Source organism: Mastigoproctus giganteus, chromosome 1 (assembly GCF_048544385.1).
Source record: "Mastigoproctus giganteus isolate SK-2022 chromosome 1, ASM4854438v1, whole genome shotgun sequence".
Classification (NCBI taxonomy): Eukaryota; Metazoa; Arthropoda; class Arachnida; order Uropygi; family Thelyphonidae; genus Mastigoproctus; species Mastigoproctus giganteus.
The window spans coordinates 83833691-83850748 of record NC_143575.1 but is presented as its reverse complement, the minus strand read 5'-3'; the positions used below and the strand labels follow the sequence as shown (position 1 = coordinate 83850748).

General features: G+C 36.7%; 1 protein-coding gene across 1 annotated transcript in view; it reads left to right on the top strand.

Annotated features, from left to right (window-relative positions):
* Window positions 1-17058, top strand: part of LOC150090948 (uncharacterized) — a 385861-nt gene that overhangs the window by 247040 nt on the left and 121763 nt on the right. Inside the window, exon 13 of the mRNA XM_090378546.1 lies at window positions 2033-2085. Within this exon, the coding sequence (XP_090234672.1) occupies window positions 2033-2085 (53 nt within the window). The remainder of the gene's footprint in view (window positions 1-2032; window positions 2086-17058) is intronic.

Here is a 17058-nt window from a genome sequence, read left to right as displayed (position 1 = left end):
TGAAATCAAAAACACATTTATAATGTAGCACTAGCATGGAACAAAGTTTTAAGCTCAACATTTACTAAATCTTGGAGAAACTATAGCTGGTTGGAAAAACTAATGAAAGTCCTGAACTACAGAACATAATGAGGAATATAGTTTATTAATTAATTTCAAGAAAAAATGAAGGTTCTGAAGATTTACAGCATACAGCAGTGGATTCAATGGACATCAATATGACAAGCCCAAACTCTTTCAAATAAAGCAAACTCCACAATTCTGGTTGAGCAGATGAGGAGAGGTTGTCCTTTTAAGGACACACATTGGGCACACCCGTCTTACCCACCCTCACTTGCTCTCGTTGTCACTCCTTTTTGATTGTGATATCTTTCTGGATTATTCACATGATCAAGTTGCTTGACCCACAAATTTTAGATTTCTTCTAATTCAGCATAAGTCATTAGAACTGAGTCACATTTTCAGTGATAAAGCTAATGTAGGCCTGGACGCCAAGCAATTTGTGATTGGCATTTTTTTCTCTGTGCTTCAGATGTAATTTTTCAAAAGTTATTACTTTCTAAGATTATACATTTCATAAAACTCCTTATTTTATACTTATTAAAACATAGTTATTAGTATTAGAACATGATTATCCTTTAGTAAAACTCCTTATTTAATACTATCTTTTCTTTCAAAAAGTACTTGACAAAAGCAAGGAAGGAATACCTTTCTTTTATTATTCATAGTTGAAGTACTAACCCTTACTAATCTTCACCTGGTCATGCCAGAAACTGCCTCTACTTCCCAGTGGTTGGTCCAGAAACCTAGGCAGAAAAGTTAATCTGCTAAGGACTAAAATGAACAAACATGAATGTTGGCATATTTCCTCCACTAGAGCCTTGAGGTCTCAACTTGCTGACTCATGAAACTGATCATTCCCCAGAGAAAGAAAAAGATTTTTAACAGGAACTTATGTCATCAGGGATTTCCAGCATTCCTGATAATTTCCATCCTTTTTTTCTTCCCAGCCTGTGAATAAGTTCTCTCCTTTCACCATCCAGAGATATTTAGAACATGCAGCAGCATCACCCAAAATGGCGAATCAACTCCAATCAGGAGACTTATTGATAGAAACATCACAACCCAGGCACCCAACTGTTATTAAAACTGTCGTCCTTAAGTGGAATTCCAGACCAGGTAACTCAAATTCAAGGAAAAACCAGACAAATTATTTTTACTTTTATTTATTTATTTATTTTATTATTTTTTTTTTTTTTTGCTGTTGCTTTATAAGCTTGCTTTCTTGCATCATATGCCACTACTACTATCATGTCTTTCTGATTCCCATCGGGAAAATTATCCATTAAGAGATCAGTGGACAATTTAGCACTTGTGTATTTTTCTGATTATGTTTCTTCCACGAAACTTTACAAGTCACAATAATAAAAGTGAGAAGGGACCAGTTTTTATTATTGTGACTTGTAAAATTTCGTGGAAGCAGCAGAAGTAGAAAAATACTACTAATAAGGATGTTTAGTATTTTAGAAAAATACTACTAATGAGGAAAATACTACTAATAAGGATGTAAGGATGTTTATATCCTTTGAACTGCTAATGTCACTCAAACACACTGGCACAACTTATTGTTTCATCACCATAAACAGTTTCTAACGTTTCTGTTGTAGATTTTCCCAATTTAAAGCAAAATTTATTATTCATTTATTGCTCCATTGCAAAATTGTGACGCAGAACTACTAATGCAGCTGGTTGTTACTTGCAAGTTGTGAGAGTACTGAACAATCTGTCTACCACTATCTGCTTCTATTGAGGGAAGTTTGAACTACAACATACCACTTTCATTTATTTTTCAGACTCATTGAACATGACAGCATCAGCACCAGTCTGGGGACTTTGTTGCCATACCTTGTATAATATGCAAGGATAATGTGTCTGTAGGAATTTTTGTTGTTTTTTTATATTTTTAAAGATGGAGTGATAATTATTAGCATACCCACAAAAGCTTATTTGTGCTGTTTATTTTAAATTTCAGGAACGTCACCAACCATTTCAAGGACAACTTAGTAGTCAACGATCACCTCAGCAGTAAGTGTGATATTTTTGAACGATAATTAATCCTTTTGATTCAATATAGGTTAACTTAGTGAAAATATACAGCAAAAAGAGAATACTGTATGTTAAATTATAATGTCATTGTTTTCCCATAAGAACATGTCTTAGCACAGAAAACTAGTGATAATTTGTTACGGTTCTTAAAATACATAAAATTAACTGACATTTCTTAAAAAAAAAACAGAATATTTATAATACAGTACCATTTTTGTTTGAATGTAATGTTTATGTAAGATTATATCTAAATTTTATGCTTGCCATATTAAACAGAAAAAATATATATATGAATTGCATCATCATTGAATCAACATAATCTGCAAGAAAATACCAGTCATTGTTTGCACAAAGTTTCCATCTTATGCTTTGCATTCTGATTTATTGAAATTGAGATTGCTCTCTGACCACTCACTGAGTGATGATGGTTAATATCTGTCTGTCTTCTTATTTCTAATTTAATGCTGATGTTCCCCAGGATTCTATTCTTTCTCTGTCTCTCTTTCCTTCCATTATATTAATGCATTTCTTTGATAAAGTGGAAATCTTGTCCATAGTTTTTGCTGTTGCAACTTCCAGTTTTACAAATCCTGCTTTGCACAAACAGCCTAAACCTCTCTAATATCTTCCACCAATTCCATAAATGTTGATTTCCAGGTAATTTTCCTCTGCCAGAAAAATAAGTCACTGTTGACGGTGAACTTGTGATGAATAATCAACAAGTGACAATTTGGTACATTGCCAGAATCTTGGCCATTTCTTCTGAACATGTATACCACATGATAACAGAGGTTCTCGCTATGAAAAAAATGTCAGCATGATACGTCTCAAAGTTGTTGACAGAAAATTAAAAAAACACAAGAATTGTCAAGTCGGGTGAATATTTGCATCATTTTCAAACATATCCAGCAAATTTTCTTGCAAAGTTTGTGATCATGGATGAGACATGGGCCCAGCCAGGGCCTCGCACCATCAGACTCTTTTCTATCTTATAATTTGAAAAAATACCTGGCTAGCATCCATTTTCCCACTGACGGTGACATCAGTGAAGCATTCCTTGAGGCCCAAGAGAAAATTCTCTTCACAGATGGAATCAATGCATTGCAGCATTGGTAGCAAAAATGTATGGACTCCACAGGGAACTGTGTTGAAATTCGTAAGTGCAGAAACTATAGTCTTGCTAATGGCATGAATTTTGAATGAAAAGCAGCGTGCCTTTCCCATGGAACAATGCCTTTTATTTAATATATGAGTGCATTACCAATAGGGCTTGCAAACCGGTTTTATGAAACCAGTTAAATCGGTTTTCATATTGAGTTGTTAAAACCGAAACCGAGCTTCTAAAACCGGATTCGAATATTTTCTTAGTTAGTCCTCAAATATAGTTTTTTGTTACGCACATTTCCTTTTGTTTGTTCGTTTGTCTGGATCGTTCAACTGCTTTATGTTTTAAACATGTTTTTTATTTTATTTTATTTTATGTTTAGGTACGAATCTCATGGGCAAGTGGCCCAAATCTAGGAGGGGTACCTTTTATCTTCCCACCTGTATCATGGCACGATGCAGGTGTACTCATTTACGACTGAGTGAGTCGGAGCGATAGCATAAAAGAAAATGTTCAGCATTTGTCCGTTCCATCTATCTTGTTAGCCAGGCAAGTTATAGAACGCGCCTTATTGATGGTTGCCCACTAGAAACAGATTCGCTGAATATTGCATCAAATTTCAATCGTAGAAAGTTTTTTGCTTCTTTATTCCTATTAAATTTGCGATCAGATGTTCTCCAAAAAGCAGCTTCACCAAATTTAGCTTTTATGTAATTTTGAAAATACAATAGATTTAATTGGGGGGAAAAAATTGCAAGTAAATAAATAAAAAATTTCTTTCGTGAAAATTTTGAAACTTGCCTCGTTTAGACTCTTCATTCAGTGCTCGAGGGAGTGATGCATAGTATTGTGCCTTTGTTATCTTCAATATTTTAAAATTGTCGGTGATATAAATTCCTACTAATTAATATTTATTACTCTTAATATGTCAAAGATGAAATCAAATGTATGGAATTATTTTGCTCGAAAAAGCAAAGATGAAGCACAATGTTCGAAACGTCAGATGATAATGAAGTCGTCTGGAGGATCTACATCATCTTTGATGTTGCATTTAAAGAAAATGCATCAGATTGACATTAAACAAGATAACAGTGAACCTCCCATAAAAATGGTAATAGCATTAGAAAACTTTATCGTTAAAAAATCTATGGAAGAAGAGATTTCAAAATTAGCTGCTTTAGATGGATTTTCTTTTAATTCAATTGCCAAGAGTGAGTTTATACAATCAAGCCTCCACCTTCAGAGAAATAAATACGATAAATTACCACCAGCCTCAGTGAATGGAATTAAAAATATGGTTCTGAATTATTATAAAACTAAGAAAGAAGAACTCATTCAGCATTTCAAAAATTCATTGGTTTTGTGTGCACAGTATTCATTGTCTCTAGACGAATATACGTCTATACAAAATAAAAGGTATATGAATATAAATGTCCATTCAAAAGACAATCATTGATCATTAGGTCTTATTGAGATTAATGGTTCAGTTGATAGCAGAAGTACTGAGCAAATTGTGAATGGACACTTGAAGGAATTTGGTTTGAACTTGGATGAGGATATTGTTGCCTGCACCACCGATGGATTAAGTTTGGCAAGCAAATTACACCTAATCATCAACAATGTATAGCCCGTTGTATATATCTGTCAGTTATAGATGTACTTTATGAAAAAGCAATCAATTATGGTGCCACAGTCTCTGAGTCTCCCAAAGACAATGAACAAAATGAAAGTAGTAATGATGAAGTTGAAGAAAGACAGCAACGCATGCTTTATCAAACCGACTTTACCGATGAGCTCATTTATTTCTTCAATCCAATGGCCAATATTGCACAAACTATTAACAAAGTCAGAAAAATTTGCAAGCTTTTTCGAAAATCGCCTACCAAAAATTACATATTACAAAATTTTGTTAAAGCAAAATTTAATGGGAAAGAATATAAACTTATATTAGATTGCAAGAGTAGATGGAATAGCGCATTCTATATGAGTGAGAGATTTTTGAAATTAAAAATTGCATTCCAAATGCTCTATGTGCAGTACTGTCAACTGAAGCTGTGTCTGACAATGACTGGAAAATACTTGAATTGCTATGGAAACTTTGCGACCAGTTGAAATGATTCTGGAGGCTATAACCTCAGAAGATACAGACTTACTTAAAGCAGAGTCTTCAATAGAATTTCTGCTTGCTAAGCTTGATACAGCAGAAAACCCATTTGCTTTAAAGTTTCACCAAAGCCTTTTGCAGTGTTACAATGCAAGACGAAATTGCCAAACTGTGGCTCTGCTGAGCTATCTACACAACCCTAAAAAGTTTAGGAAAGAAGATTCAAGTTCAAGAACTTTTGATTTTTCAAGTAAGCAAGTTTTGAAAAAGCACGCCGAAGAGATTTATCAAAGATTATTTGCAAAACATTCCGAAGGAGTCTTAGCGTTGAATGAAGAAACTGAAAATAAACGAACTGTTCTTTTAGAAGAAAACAAAGACTTGTCTAGTTCCGATGTTGGAGATACACTCATGTGAGAGTATGATAGTGTAATAAAGAGATTAACTGAAGAGCCTTCAAAATATTCGAGTGAATTGGAAATCAGCAAAGAATTTAAAATTTTGGAGGCAACTAGCAGTAGAAGTGAAAAGCTGGAGAAAGTTTATAGAGCACTGCTGACCATTAAACCAACAAGTGTCCAATCTGAGAGAGTGTTTTCGATCACTGTTTTCTTTAACACAAAAATAAGGTCAAGTCTATCAGGAAAAATGCTTAATATACTGTGTTTTTTAAAGGATCATTTTCAGAAAAAAGCTGAGCAATAAATAGTAAAGTAATTTCCCCAAGCTGTTTTTTTTTCACATTATTTTTATTTATTTATTATTATTATTATTATAGTGTTTATTATTTTTTTGTTTACTATACGAGAAGATAATTTTTATTCAAGGGATTTGAATACAATTTGTAATTTTGTATAATCTTAAGCTGGTTACTTTTTTGGAGCATTTTAATTTTTTTTTTTATTTTTTTTTACTATAAGAGGTGATATCTTTTGTTTAAAAGATTTCATTACGATTTGTACAATCTACCCAAGATAAAATAAATACCTGTGTTATAAGGTTTTAATTATTTTCCCTAAGTCTGAGAAAATCGGTTTTAAAACCGATTTTAAGAGTAAACTTTGGTTAAACTCAGTTTTGAAATTTCTCGGTTTTATGCAAGCCCTAATTCCCAAGGTATCTCACAAAATCATATTGTCATATTTTGTAGGAAATTTAGTTTGTTCATAGCTATGAACAAAATTGTGGCTGTTGCCTGAATCTGTACAGTAAGTTATAACATAGTTAATCAAAATCCTTATTATTTTATGCAGTAGATGATCTATTAAATAAGTGATAAATTGAGGACTGTTCCATCCTATATGGCCCTGAGTGCCAGACGATAGTGACAAGCAATTTTTTTGGTAATTTATAGAGTACTCAATCAAAAGAAAAGGTTTTATTTGTTTTCTAGTGTCTTTTTCTTGTTTATTTGCTTCAAGTGATTCTGTGCTTAAAGTATTAAGTAAGAACACAGAAAGGAAAACAACCTTTCTTCATTTAGTATATATATTTATTACTAATAAACTACTAACGTCTACAACCGCTTGGTCACTGGTGGCACTGCTCCTGCCTCCACGTGGCAGGGCTGGTAACCCAGGGCTAAAAGGAACTATGATGAATAGCAACAGAAGAAACAATTACGGATCTCTAGATCCGGTTCCATCGACCAAGGATGATATAACTACATCCAATGCAAAGAGGCAAAAAAAAAAAAAAAAAAAAAAAAGGAACTGAAACCCTGCTCTTTTTCTAATTCTGAACTCCTTGACAGGCATCCCACCGAGTAAGCTTTCCCCATTTTTAATCCAGAAATGTTTTGAAAACGTGGCTGGCCCTCCAAAAATGGATCAAAAACTCCAATCCAGAGACCTTCTAGTTGAGATGAGTGAACATAAACACTCAGAAAGACTGCTTAGAATATCTACATTTGGTGGAATTCCTACAAAGGCAAATCACATGCCACCTTGAATTTCTCTAAAGGAGTAATAGCTGAATGGGATCTCCTTAACGTTTCAGAGGAAGAGATCGTACAAAAACTAAACGATCAAAATGTCATGCATCCGAGAAGGATAATCATCAAGAAAGATGGAGTGCTTACTCCTACTCGGATAGTAATTCTCACATTCAATACACCAACTCTGCCATTGACCATAAAAGCTGGATGTTTGAGATGTAAAATTAGACCATGCATTCCTAACCCAGTCTGCTGTTTTAAGTGCCAGAAGTTTGGGCATTCCCAAGCTGTCTGCAGAGGTGTTACCACCTGTGCCTCCTGCGGTTCAAAAGTGCACATACATACATACAAACTGCACTACCGAAACCCAGTGCTGTCCAAATTGCCAAGTAAATCATTTGGCATACTCAAAGGAGTGCACCCAATGGCAAAGAGAAAAGAAAATCCAAAAATACAGACTCGAACACAAAGTGCCATCCACGAAGAAAAGAAACAGTTTTTAGTATCCACTAAATCGTGTTCTTATACTTCAGTTGTGCAAAAACAACAACACTCTATAACAGTTCAGACCGATTGTTCGGTTCCTCCAAGCATGTCAATATCTGACTGGGCAAGATCAGTCCTTTCCTCCCTAAAAGAAAGCTGTATGCAACAACATAGAACTCTTTCAGTACATACACCATCCATGCTGCCAGATAAAACCTCTGGAGAGCAGCCAGTAAAGCAAACAAGTTCTGAAGGAGAGAAGCAAAAATCCCTTACTAATATCATGAACACTGACAAAAAAATCACATGGGCATAATACACTAATTGAAATACACACAGAGGAAGACATGGACATCAGCAGACTAATTTTCCCTAAAAGGGAAAAAACAAGAATAGACACGTAAACAAACTGTCCTGTAAACAATGACACACCAGATAATCCTCACTAATGCATAGAATTGTTCAATGGAATTGTTGCACACTCAGAGCTAACTTAGACCATGTTTATGACTTAATTACTGAATATAAGCCTGCTGCTCTTTGTCTACAGGAATCAAACCTGACCCCTCAAATATCTAAGTATAAAACATTGCATAATGCTTAGAAAAGATAGGAACAACTGTAATATAGCTCATGGAGAGGTAGCAATGCTAGTCAACTCCAGAACTCCTTTCAGCCCTATCCCTCTGCAAACAACTTAGAAGCAATCGCTGCCCAAATTATGATGGGGATGGAAATAACGGTTGTTTCCTTATACTTTTCACCCAATCATTTATACACTTCAGCTGATTTGGATGGTTTAATTACTCACCTGGAGACTAGGCACCAGCGAGGTGATCTGATAGAGGTGTATAAAGCCTTGAATGGTTTAAGCATGCTCAATGCTGATGGGATTCTTCCTCTAGCTCAGAAAAATCACCTAAGAGGGCATAAATTCAAATTGAGGAAAGACAGATGTAGGATAGACGTGCGGAAATTTGCCTTTAGCCAGCGGGTGGTTGGTTGGTGGAACAGACTTCCATCCCTTGTGGTGGAGGTTGATAGCCTAAATAAGTTTAAGGCTCAGCTGGACAGGTATTTTGAACGAACAGAGGGGTGAAGTAGAAGTGGTTTTTTTTTTTTTTTTGGCTGATGCTGCATAAGCTTGCTTTCTTGCATCAAATGCCTCTACTAATGCTAAAAACTGTCCCCACCTTTTTGTATCTTGGGTGACTGGAATGGCATCACCCCTTATGGGGTTCCTCACATCTTGATAAGAGAGGTCAATTAATTGAAAATTTTCTTGAAAAGCACAAGAGACATGGTCCCGATATGCCTCAGCTATAAACAGAACTACAGATATCAAAACAGTATGGACTAAAGTCAGAAGAATTAATGGGAAAATACCTTGCAGTAACCACTCCAATATTACTTCTAAAAGGGAAAGAAATCCTGAACCCTTCTGAAATTGCAAATTCATTAGGTGAAACCTTTCAAACACTCAGCTGTAACTGCTTATGAGCCAACTTTTCAGTTGCACGAAGTACCAGCAGAAAAATATAACCTGAATTTTAATACTACACGCCAGCTTCCATGTAACAAACCCCTTACGATAACCAAATTACGCAGTGCACTCTTACAATCAAAAAATAGTGCTGCTGTTCCAGATGGGATCTGTTATAGGACTAGCTGGTGTCATTCCATTGTATTATCTTTCCCAAAGCCAGGAAAGAACCATTCTGATCCAGCAAATTACAGACCTGTTGCTTTAACTAGCTGTTTAGGAAAGACATTGGAAAAAATAATTAATGCCAGGTTGACATGGTTTCTGGAGACAGAAAACATCCTAAGTCGAAATCAATATGGCTTTCGAAAAAGTAGATCAGCACTTGACCTTGTGGTCAAAGCTGAAGGTAACATTCGAAATGCATTTCTCAGGAACAAACACTTGGTGATGATATGCCTTGACATCCGAAAGGCTTTCGACACAACCTGGTGATATGGGATTCTTCAAGATCTCTACAAATCCGGTCTTTGGGATCATCTTCCTAAATTTATTCAGAACATTTTGAGCAATAGATCCTTTCAGGTACGTTTTCACTCTGCTCTCTCACAAACTTATGTGCAAGAAGAAGGGGGGTCACCAGGTTTCTGTGCTTAAAGCCACATTCTACTCCATCAGGATTAATTCAATAACCAACTGCATTCCTGGCACAGTCGAAACACCTGTACGCTGCCGATCTCACAATCTCATGCCACTCTCAAAATATGCGTGTCATTGAAAGACAGTTTCAAGGCACAATTAACAGTCTTGTTCAGTGGACAAAAAATGGCTATTGACTTTCAAAGTAAAAGACAATGGCAATTCATTTTTGCCGTAAGCAGAATTTACGTCCTGATCCAGACTTATAACTTGACTCTCATCCAATTACTTTTCAACCTAGTATTAGATTTCTTGGACTAATTCTTTTGAAACCCGTGTGTGGACCTTTTGAAACCCGTTTCAAAAGGTCCACATACGACCTTTTCAACTAAATTGTGATCCAAGAAAGCAACGGGAAACTACTTGGATTATCCTTCCTTTGAAAACTTCAATGATAGCAAGCAAAATAAACCACGGCCCCGAGTCTCGGCGTCCCTTGAATGGGACAGGGGTGCTAAGAATCTCCGAGCTTGCGTCGAAGAATTTTCTGAAACTAGCTACATGGAACGTTAGAAGCCTACTACAACCAGGAAAACTAGCCAATGCTTTACAAGAAATGGAACGCATTAACATCAACATACTGGGGCTAAGTGAAACCAAATGGCCTGGAACAAAGAAGTTTATATCAAACGACCACCACGTTTTCTGTTCCGGAGTAGAAGAGAACACCAAGCAGACGTACGGCGTCGCTTTCGTTGTCCACAAACAACTGGCCAACAAAGTCACCAGTTTCACCCCAATATCGGAACGAATCGCACTACTACAGCTAGCAGGCAATAAGATCAACCTGAATGTGCTCCAGGTCTACGCACTAACAGCGGACAAAGACGATCAAGAAATTGAATTGTTCTACGACAAGCTAAGCAACACTTTAAAGTCGCTGAAGAAGCACGACATGACGGTCATCCTCGGTGACTTTAATGCCAAAATCGGTCAAGGAAAGCTACAAAACATAGTCGGAGAACATGGCTTGGGGACACGGAATGAACGAGGCGACAGACTCGTCCAGTTCTGCCAAGAAGAAAAATTTAGCATTGCCAACACTTGGTTCAAACTACCACCTCGACGACTATACACCTGGACCTCACCACAAGACTCTGACAACATTATCGTCAGGAACCAAATTGACTACATCTTAATCAACATCAGATATAAGTCAAGTGTCCTCAAGGCAAAAACTTACCCCGGAGCTGACATATCATCAGACCATAACCCAGTAATAGCAACACTACGTCTCAAATTACGAGCAGTCAAACGCACAAGCACAACAAAAAGAATCGACCTGGAGAAACTCAAGAACACCGCCAACAGGCGACAAGTAGAGCTTCATCTCAACACTACAATCCGATCGATCGAAGCAGTAACAACAGACGTGCAAGCATTCGGGCGTTCACTCAAACAGTGCATCAATGAAACAGCAGAAACCCTGCTAGGACATCAGGCGTCGAAAAAGAAAGAACGGTGGATGACCCAGCACATACTAGACCTAATGGATGAACGGAGAATATTCAAAAGCAACAACAACCGGGAAAAATGCAAAGAAATACAACAAAAGATCAAACAGAAAATCCGGAAGGCGAAGGAAAAATGGATGGAAGATCAGTGTGCAGAAATCGAAGACCTAATCAAGAAAAATGACAACTATAACCTGCACAAGAAGCTTAAAGAAGCTGGAAACATCTACAAACCGGCTCCTATCCCAAGTTTATATACGGACAACAATCAACCTATACTAAGCAAACAAGCCAAACTCGACACCTGGAAGAGCTATATATACAATCTGTTCTGCACCAACAGAAAACGGCAGAAACGCAACAACAAACACAGGAAGACAATCTCCACATATTAACATCTGAAGTGGAACATGCCATCCGAATAACAAAGCCAGGCAAGGCCTGTGGACCTGATCAGATTCATGTTGAACTGCTGAAACAACTAGACTACAGCAACATCCAACAACTAACGAAATGGTTCAATCAAATCTACAACAACAACGACATTCCATCCGAATGGCTCCAATCCATCTTTGTGGCCCTACCAAAAAAGGCTACCAGCCGGAAATGCGAAGACTTCAGGCTGATCAGTCTAATGAGCCAGGTGCTAAAAGTCTTCCTCAAGGTGATTCAGCAAAGGATAAGATGTAAGTGCGAAAGTGCACTAGGAAACACACAGTTCGGATTCTGCAGGGGACTAGGCACCAGAGAAGCAATTTTCTGTTTACAAATATTGCTACAAAGGTGCTATGAACATCAAAAAGACGTGTATATATGTTTTATTGACTACGAGAAAGCCTTCGATTCAGTAGACCACGACCGCCTAATTGACCGACTGAGAAAACTTGGGCTTGAAAACAATGATATCAACTTTATTACAACTCTCTACTGGAATCAAACAGCCCGGCTTCGCTATGACAACGACCTGACAGACCCAATTCCAATAAAAAAAGGCGTCCGGCAAGGCTGTCCATTATCTCCCATTCTTTTTAACATCTATTCGGAAATGATCTTCGACCAAACACTGGCTGACAAGAACATCGGCATAAAAGTTAATGGACACTACATCAATAACTTAAGATATGCCGATGACACAGCACTAATAGCGGATTCAGAACAAGATTTACAGACCATCTTGAACGAAGTGGACATAGAAAGCCAACCATGGGGGCTACGAATCAACAGAAAGAAAACAAAGGTGATGAAGGTCAGCAGGACTGCAAGCAAAATCACGATCAAACTAAACAACGAAAAATTAGAGCAAATACACCGCTTCAAGTATCTCGGAGTACTCATTGATGACCAGCTGAACCATGAGGCCGAAATCAAAAGCAGAATTGAACAAGCCAGGCAGGCATTCACCAAATGGAGAACCCTCCTCACCGACAGAAGCTTGAACATCATGCTCAAATTACGCACATTGAAATGCTACATCTGGCCAATACTGCTCTACGGTGTAGAAACCTGGACTCTAACATCAGCCACTACAAAAAAGCTCCAGGCTTTCGAAATGTGGCTCTACCGAAGAATGCTGAAAATTCCATGGACAGCCAAGATAACCAACGCACAGGTCCTGCTGGACATGCACACGGAACGGGACCTGCTCAAAACCATCATCAGCAGGAAATGCAAATACCTAGGTCACATCGCTTAGGAACCAACAAAAATATCACCTACTACCACTCATCCTGGAGGGAAAGATCGAAGGCAAGAAACGCCCAGGCAGACCGAAAATGGCATGGCTAGATAACATCAACACCTGGCTTCACATGACAACAGCACAAATTCTACACGCAGCGCTAGACAGAGAACAATATCAAAACGAAGTCGCAAACGCCATTCGGCAGCATTAAAGAAGAAGAAGGACTAATTCTGGATAAAAAATTAAGTTTTTTTGGGCCATATGAAGCATATCGGTGCAACCTATCTTAGGAAGCTGAATCTACTTAGGGCAATTTCTGCTGTGTCATGAGGTGCAGATCAGTACATGCTACTACACCTATACCATTCACCAGTGCTTTTTTTTTGGATGGTATGCAATGGTACATTGTACCGGCACCTTTATTAACAGTGACATTTGGATGTAGTGTACTTCGAAATTTGTAATATTCTGTAAATTTTTTTCAAGTTTACCTGCTATTCAAATAAGCTTAAAGTTATTTAACTAAATTTGCATTTTTCACTGTCTATTGTTAAGATATTTTCTGTATATAACTTTATCTGTTATATACAGAAAATATTTTAGAATTCTAAATTACTCAGTTGAACTTCTGTTTAACGAACTCCTTTTATAGCAAATCTTTTTTGAAATCCCCTTGGAAATTACATTTAAAATAGTTTTCGTTGAGCAAAGAAAATTTTCATATAATGAATGGCTTAGGAGAGACTTAACTGGGTATGCACTGTTTGCACTTCTGGCCTTCAGGAAATTTAGGAAATTAGTGCTGCTGCCAAGCAAGAATTGAGAGGGTTAAAGGGATTACCATTCTACAACTTAGGGGTACTTGGTAAAACCTATCCGACCACCTGTCCCACATATGGAGAAGTAGCACTGGTCAACAGTAAGCAAATCAAGGGGTATTCCCAGTGGGCTCTGGCCCACCTTCTACTGCAGTAGTGTCCAACCTTTTCTCGTACAGGGGGCACATTCAAAGTTAGATTTCTTTCGGGGGTCGCACTGAGTGATTTGAGAAAAATTAGTGCATTACATTTTCCATATCTTGTTACGTGATTATTTATTTTCAGGCTATATGTAAAAAATGCAAATTCCCAATGCTTTTATGTGTAACAAATCTATGTCACTAATTTCTTTTTTAGATTTTATTAAAATTATAAAAATATGACTTTCTTTTGTTTTTCAAAAAAAACCTTTTGCCTTTAAATGCTCACTTTAGAAAATTTACAACCTGAAAGGATCACTGCTTAAGATGAATATAAGTTGAATAAATAAAAATAATGATACACCTAAAATTGAAAATATTTGAAAATTTTATACACAATGCAAGTATAATACATGATTACATTTATTAAACAAAACATTTAATTAGAAAATTTTTTTGATAATTTAAAATGTTGTATTCACACAAATTTAAAATGCTGTATTCACTTTCCCCACAAGCCGTAGGTTGGACACCGCTGTGAACAACTGTAAGCACCCCGTTTGAGAATTAGGAGGGAGTGATTTTCTTTTACCCCTACAAATAATCATCTGTTGTTTCGCGGTAGTTCGTTTTTCACACTTTTCCGTAAATTTTCCCTATCTCTGTTTACATGGTCACAGTAGCTGAATGTTTGAATGCCATTTTGGACAGTTAAAAAAAAAAAAAAAAAAAAATTCAAATTTAAGAATTAGTGTGACAATATCAATGAAGAGAGAAGGAAAATTTTGGCATTTGGTGAGAATGAAGTTAGAAAATTGTCAATTAGGCTTCAGTTAAATGTGAAAGAGATACAATTCGTGGATTTCGAGAATAGCTAATCGAAAAGACGGTTTCTGAAAAATTGAAGAGCATTTGATGAATGCCCTGAGTACGATACCAGTTTCATCAAGTGAATGTGAACGAGGATTTTCACAAATGAATCTGATCGTCAGCCCAACCAGAGCTCCGTTGATGACAAAAACAATTTCTTCACTACTATTTCTTAAAATTGTAAGCTCACCGCTGACACACTTCGATCCAGCAAATATGTCGATTCGTGGCTGCTCCGGAAACGTCATTCAGCAACAGATACAAACAAGAGAAGTCAGCATAGTGTGTTGGATGGGAACTCAGTAAAAATTCGGAATATTCTATAAAAACTTTATTATGAAATTTTTTTTACTAATTTTTACTTATTACTTATTTTTTACACATTTTGCTTATTTTTTTATCTTTCTATACATTAAAATAATTTTCCTCGTAGTGATATTTTATTCAGCCAATGGGAGAAGAGGAATGCGGGTTACTTGGTAATACACAACAAATACTAAAATACACGTACGTAATGGAAGCTTGTTTTACTGTGGTAAAACAAGCTTCTATTTAAGCATGTTCGTGCTAGATAAATCTCGTACACGCACTTTGTTTATCTAACATGACCACACAGTACCATTCTTGATTTCCATATGTAACGTATTTATGTATTCATAGCTAAGGAAGAGACACACACACACAGTATCAAAAGCTTCTGTTAAGTGTTTTATTTTATTTTATCAAAAGAAGCGAGTACAGTGAGCAGGGGGCAAAGCCCCCTAGTATACTTGAATAATAAATTTATGATTAATAAACTGTGTGAATATACTTAATTCGTGTTCTTATTCCAAAAACATTACTACTAAAGTAACAATATCAGGAAATAATTTTTTTAGAGTACTGTACTTTTCATGTCCTTTTAATTTTCAATTTTTCCTGATAGCAAAGAATGGATACCAGCACCTATTCTTTTACAAATAAAAGCACTGCTGTTTACTAATTAGATCTAGACTATACCATGGGTCTCCTATCTATGCCTCAGCCAGACAAAATGTATTAAAATGGCTTGACCCAGTACATCACAGTGCTCTCCGAACTGCCCTGGGAGCTTTTTTTGTACATCACCAGTTCAGAGTTTCTATACAGAAGCACATGAACCACCTCTATTCCTTTGTCGGCATGCTATGCTATTAAATTATGCAGCTAAGCTCAGAAGTTCCCCACATCATCCTATGTGGCAATATTGGTTCACACCAAAATGGGATAATTTGTATAAAAATAAACCTTTGCAAAATAAACCATGTGGTATTCGGCTATAAAGCCTAAACACATGTTGGGGACTAAATATGAAAAACATAATTCCAGATGAAAACACGGCTACACCACCATGGCAAATACCTTCGGTAGATAAGCACTTCCAACAATGGGGAATGAATGCCCTTCCAAATTTCAATATTGAGCAGGTTAGTGCGGCTCACTCCTTTCATTTCACTAGTTACACTCAAATTTACACCAATGGCTCTAAAACAGAGAGTAAAGTTGGTGCAGCTTTAGTTCTACCAAATTTTACAATATCTCGTCAGCTCCCTTTCGAATGCAGAATTTACACCATGGATTTAGAGAATGTAAAACAGTCTTCATATCCTGAAACCATTATATATACCGATTCCTTAAGTGCAGTATGCTCTCTTCAGTGTAAACTTTCTTCCAGTCACCCCTTTTTACAACAAATTCAATTTCATTTAGGGCAGCTTCTTACAAACAGGCGTAAAATAATCTTCTGTTCAATACCAGGATATGCTGGAATTGTAGGCAGTGAAAAAGAAGATTTTTCTGCCAAGAATGCGAGTCTCATAACATCAGAAATCCAGATATCTTACACCGATTACAAAGATGTCATACTGGGGGGAAAAAAATGGCTATCCATTTGGCAGGAGAACAAAATCAATAAACTGTTCCAGATTAAAAATTATCACAAGCAGTGGGCATCAAGCATAAGAGGGAATAGAAAGGAAGAAGTTGTGCTTTCTAGATTACGGATTGGGCATAGTTACCTACTTCCAGGGGATGATCCTCCACTATGCAGTAACTGTCAAAATCAACTCAGTAAAACACCTTATACTAGAATGCCCATTATACCTGAAAGAACAAAAAATAGCTTTCTCTTCACATCTCTGTTCCTCTAATCAACTTA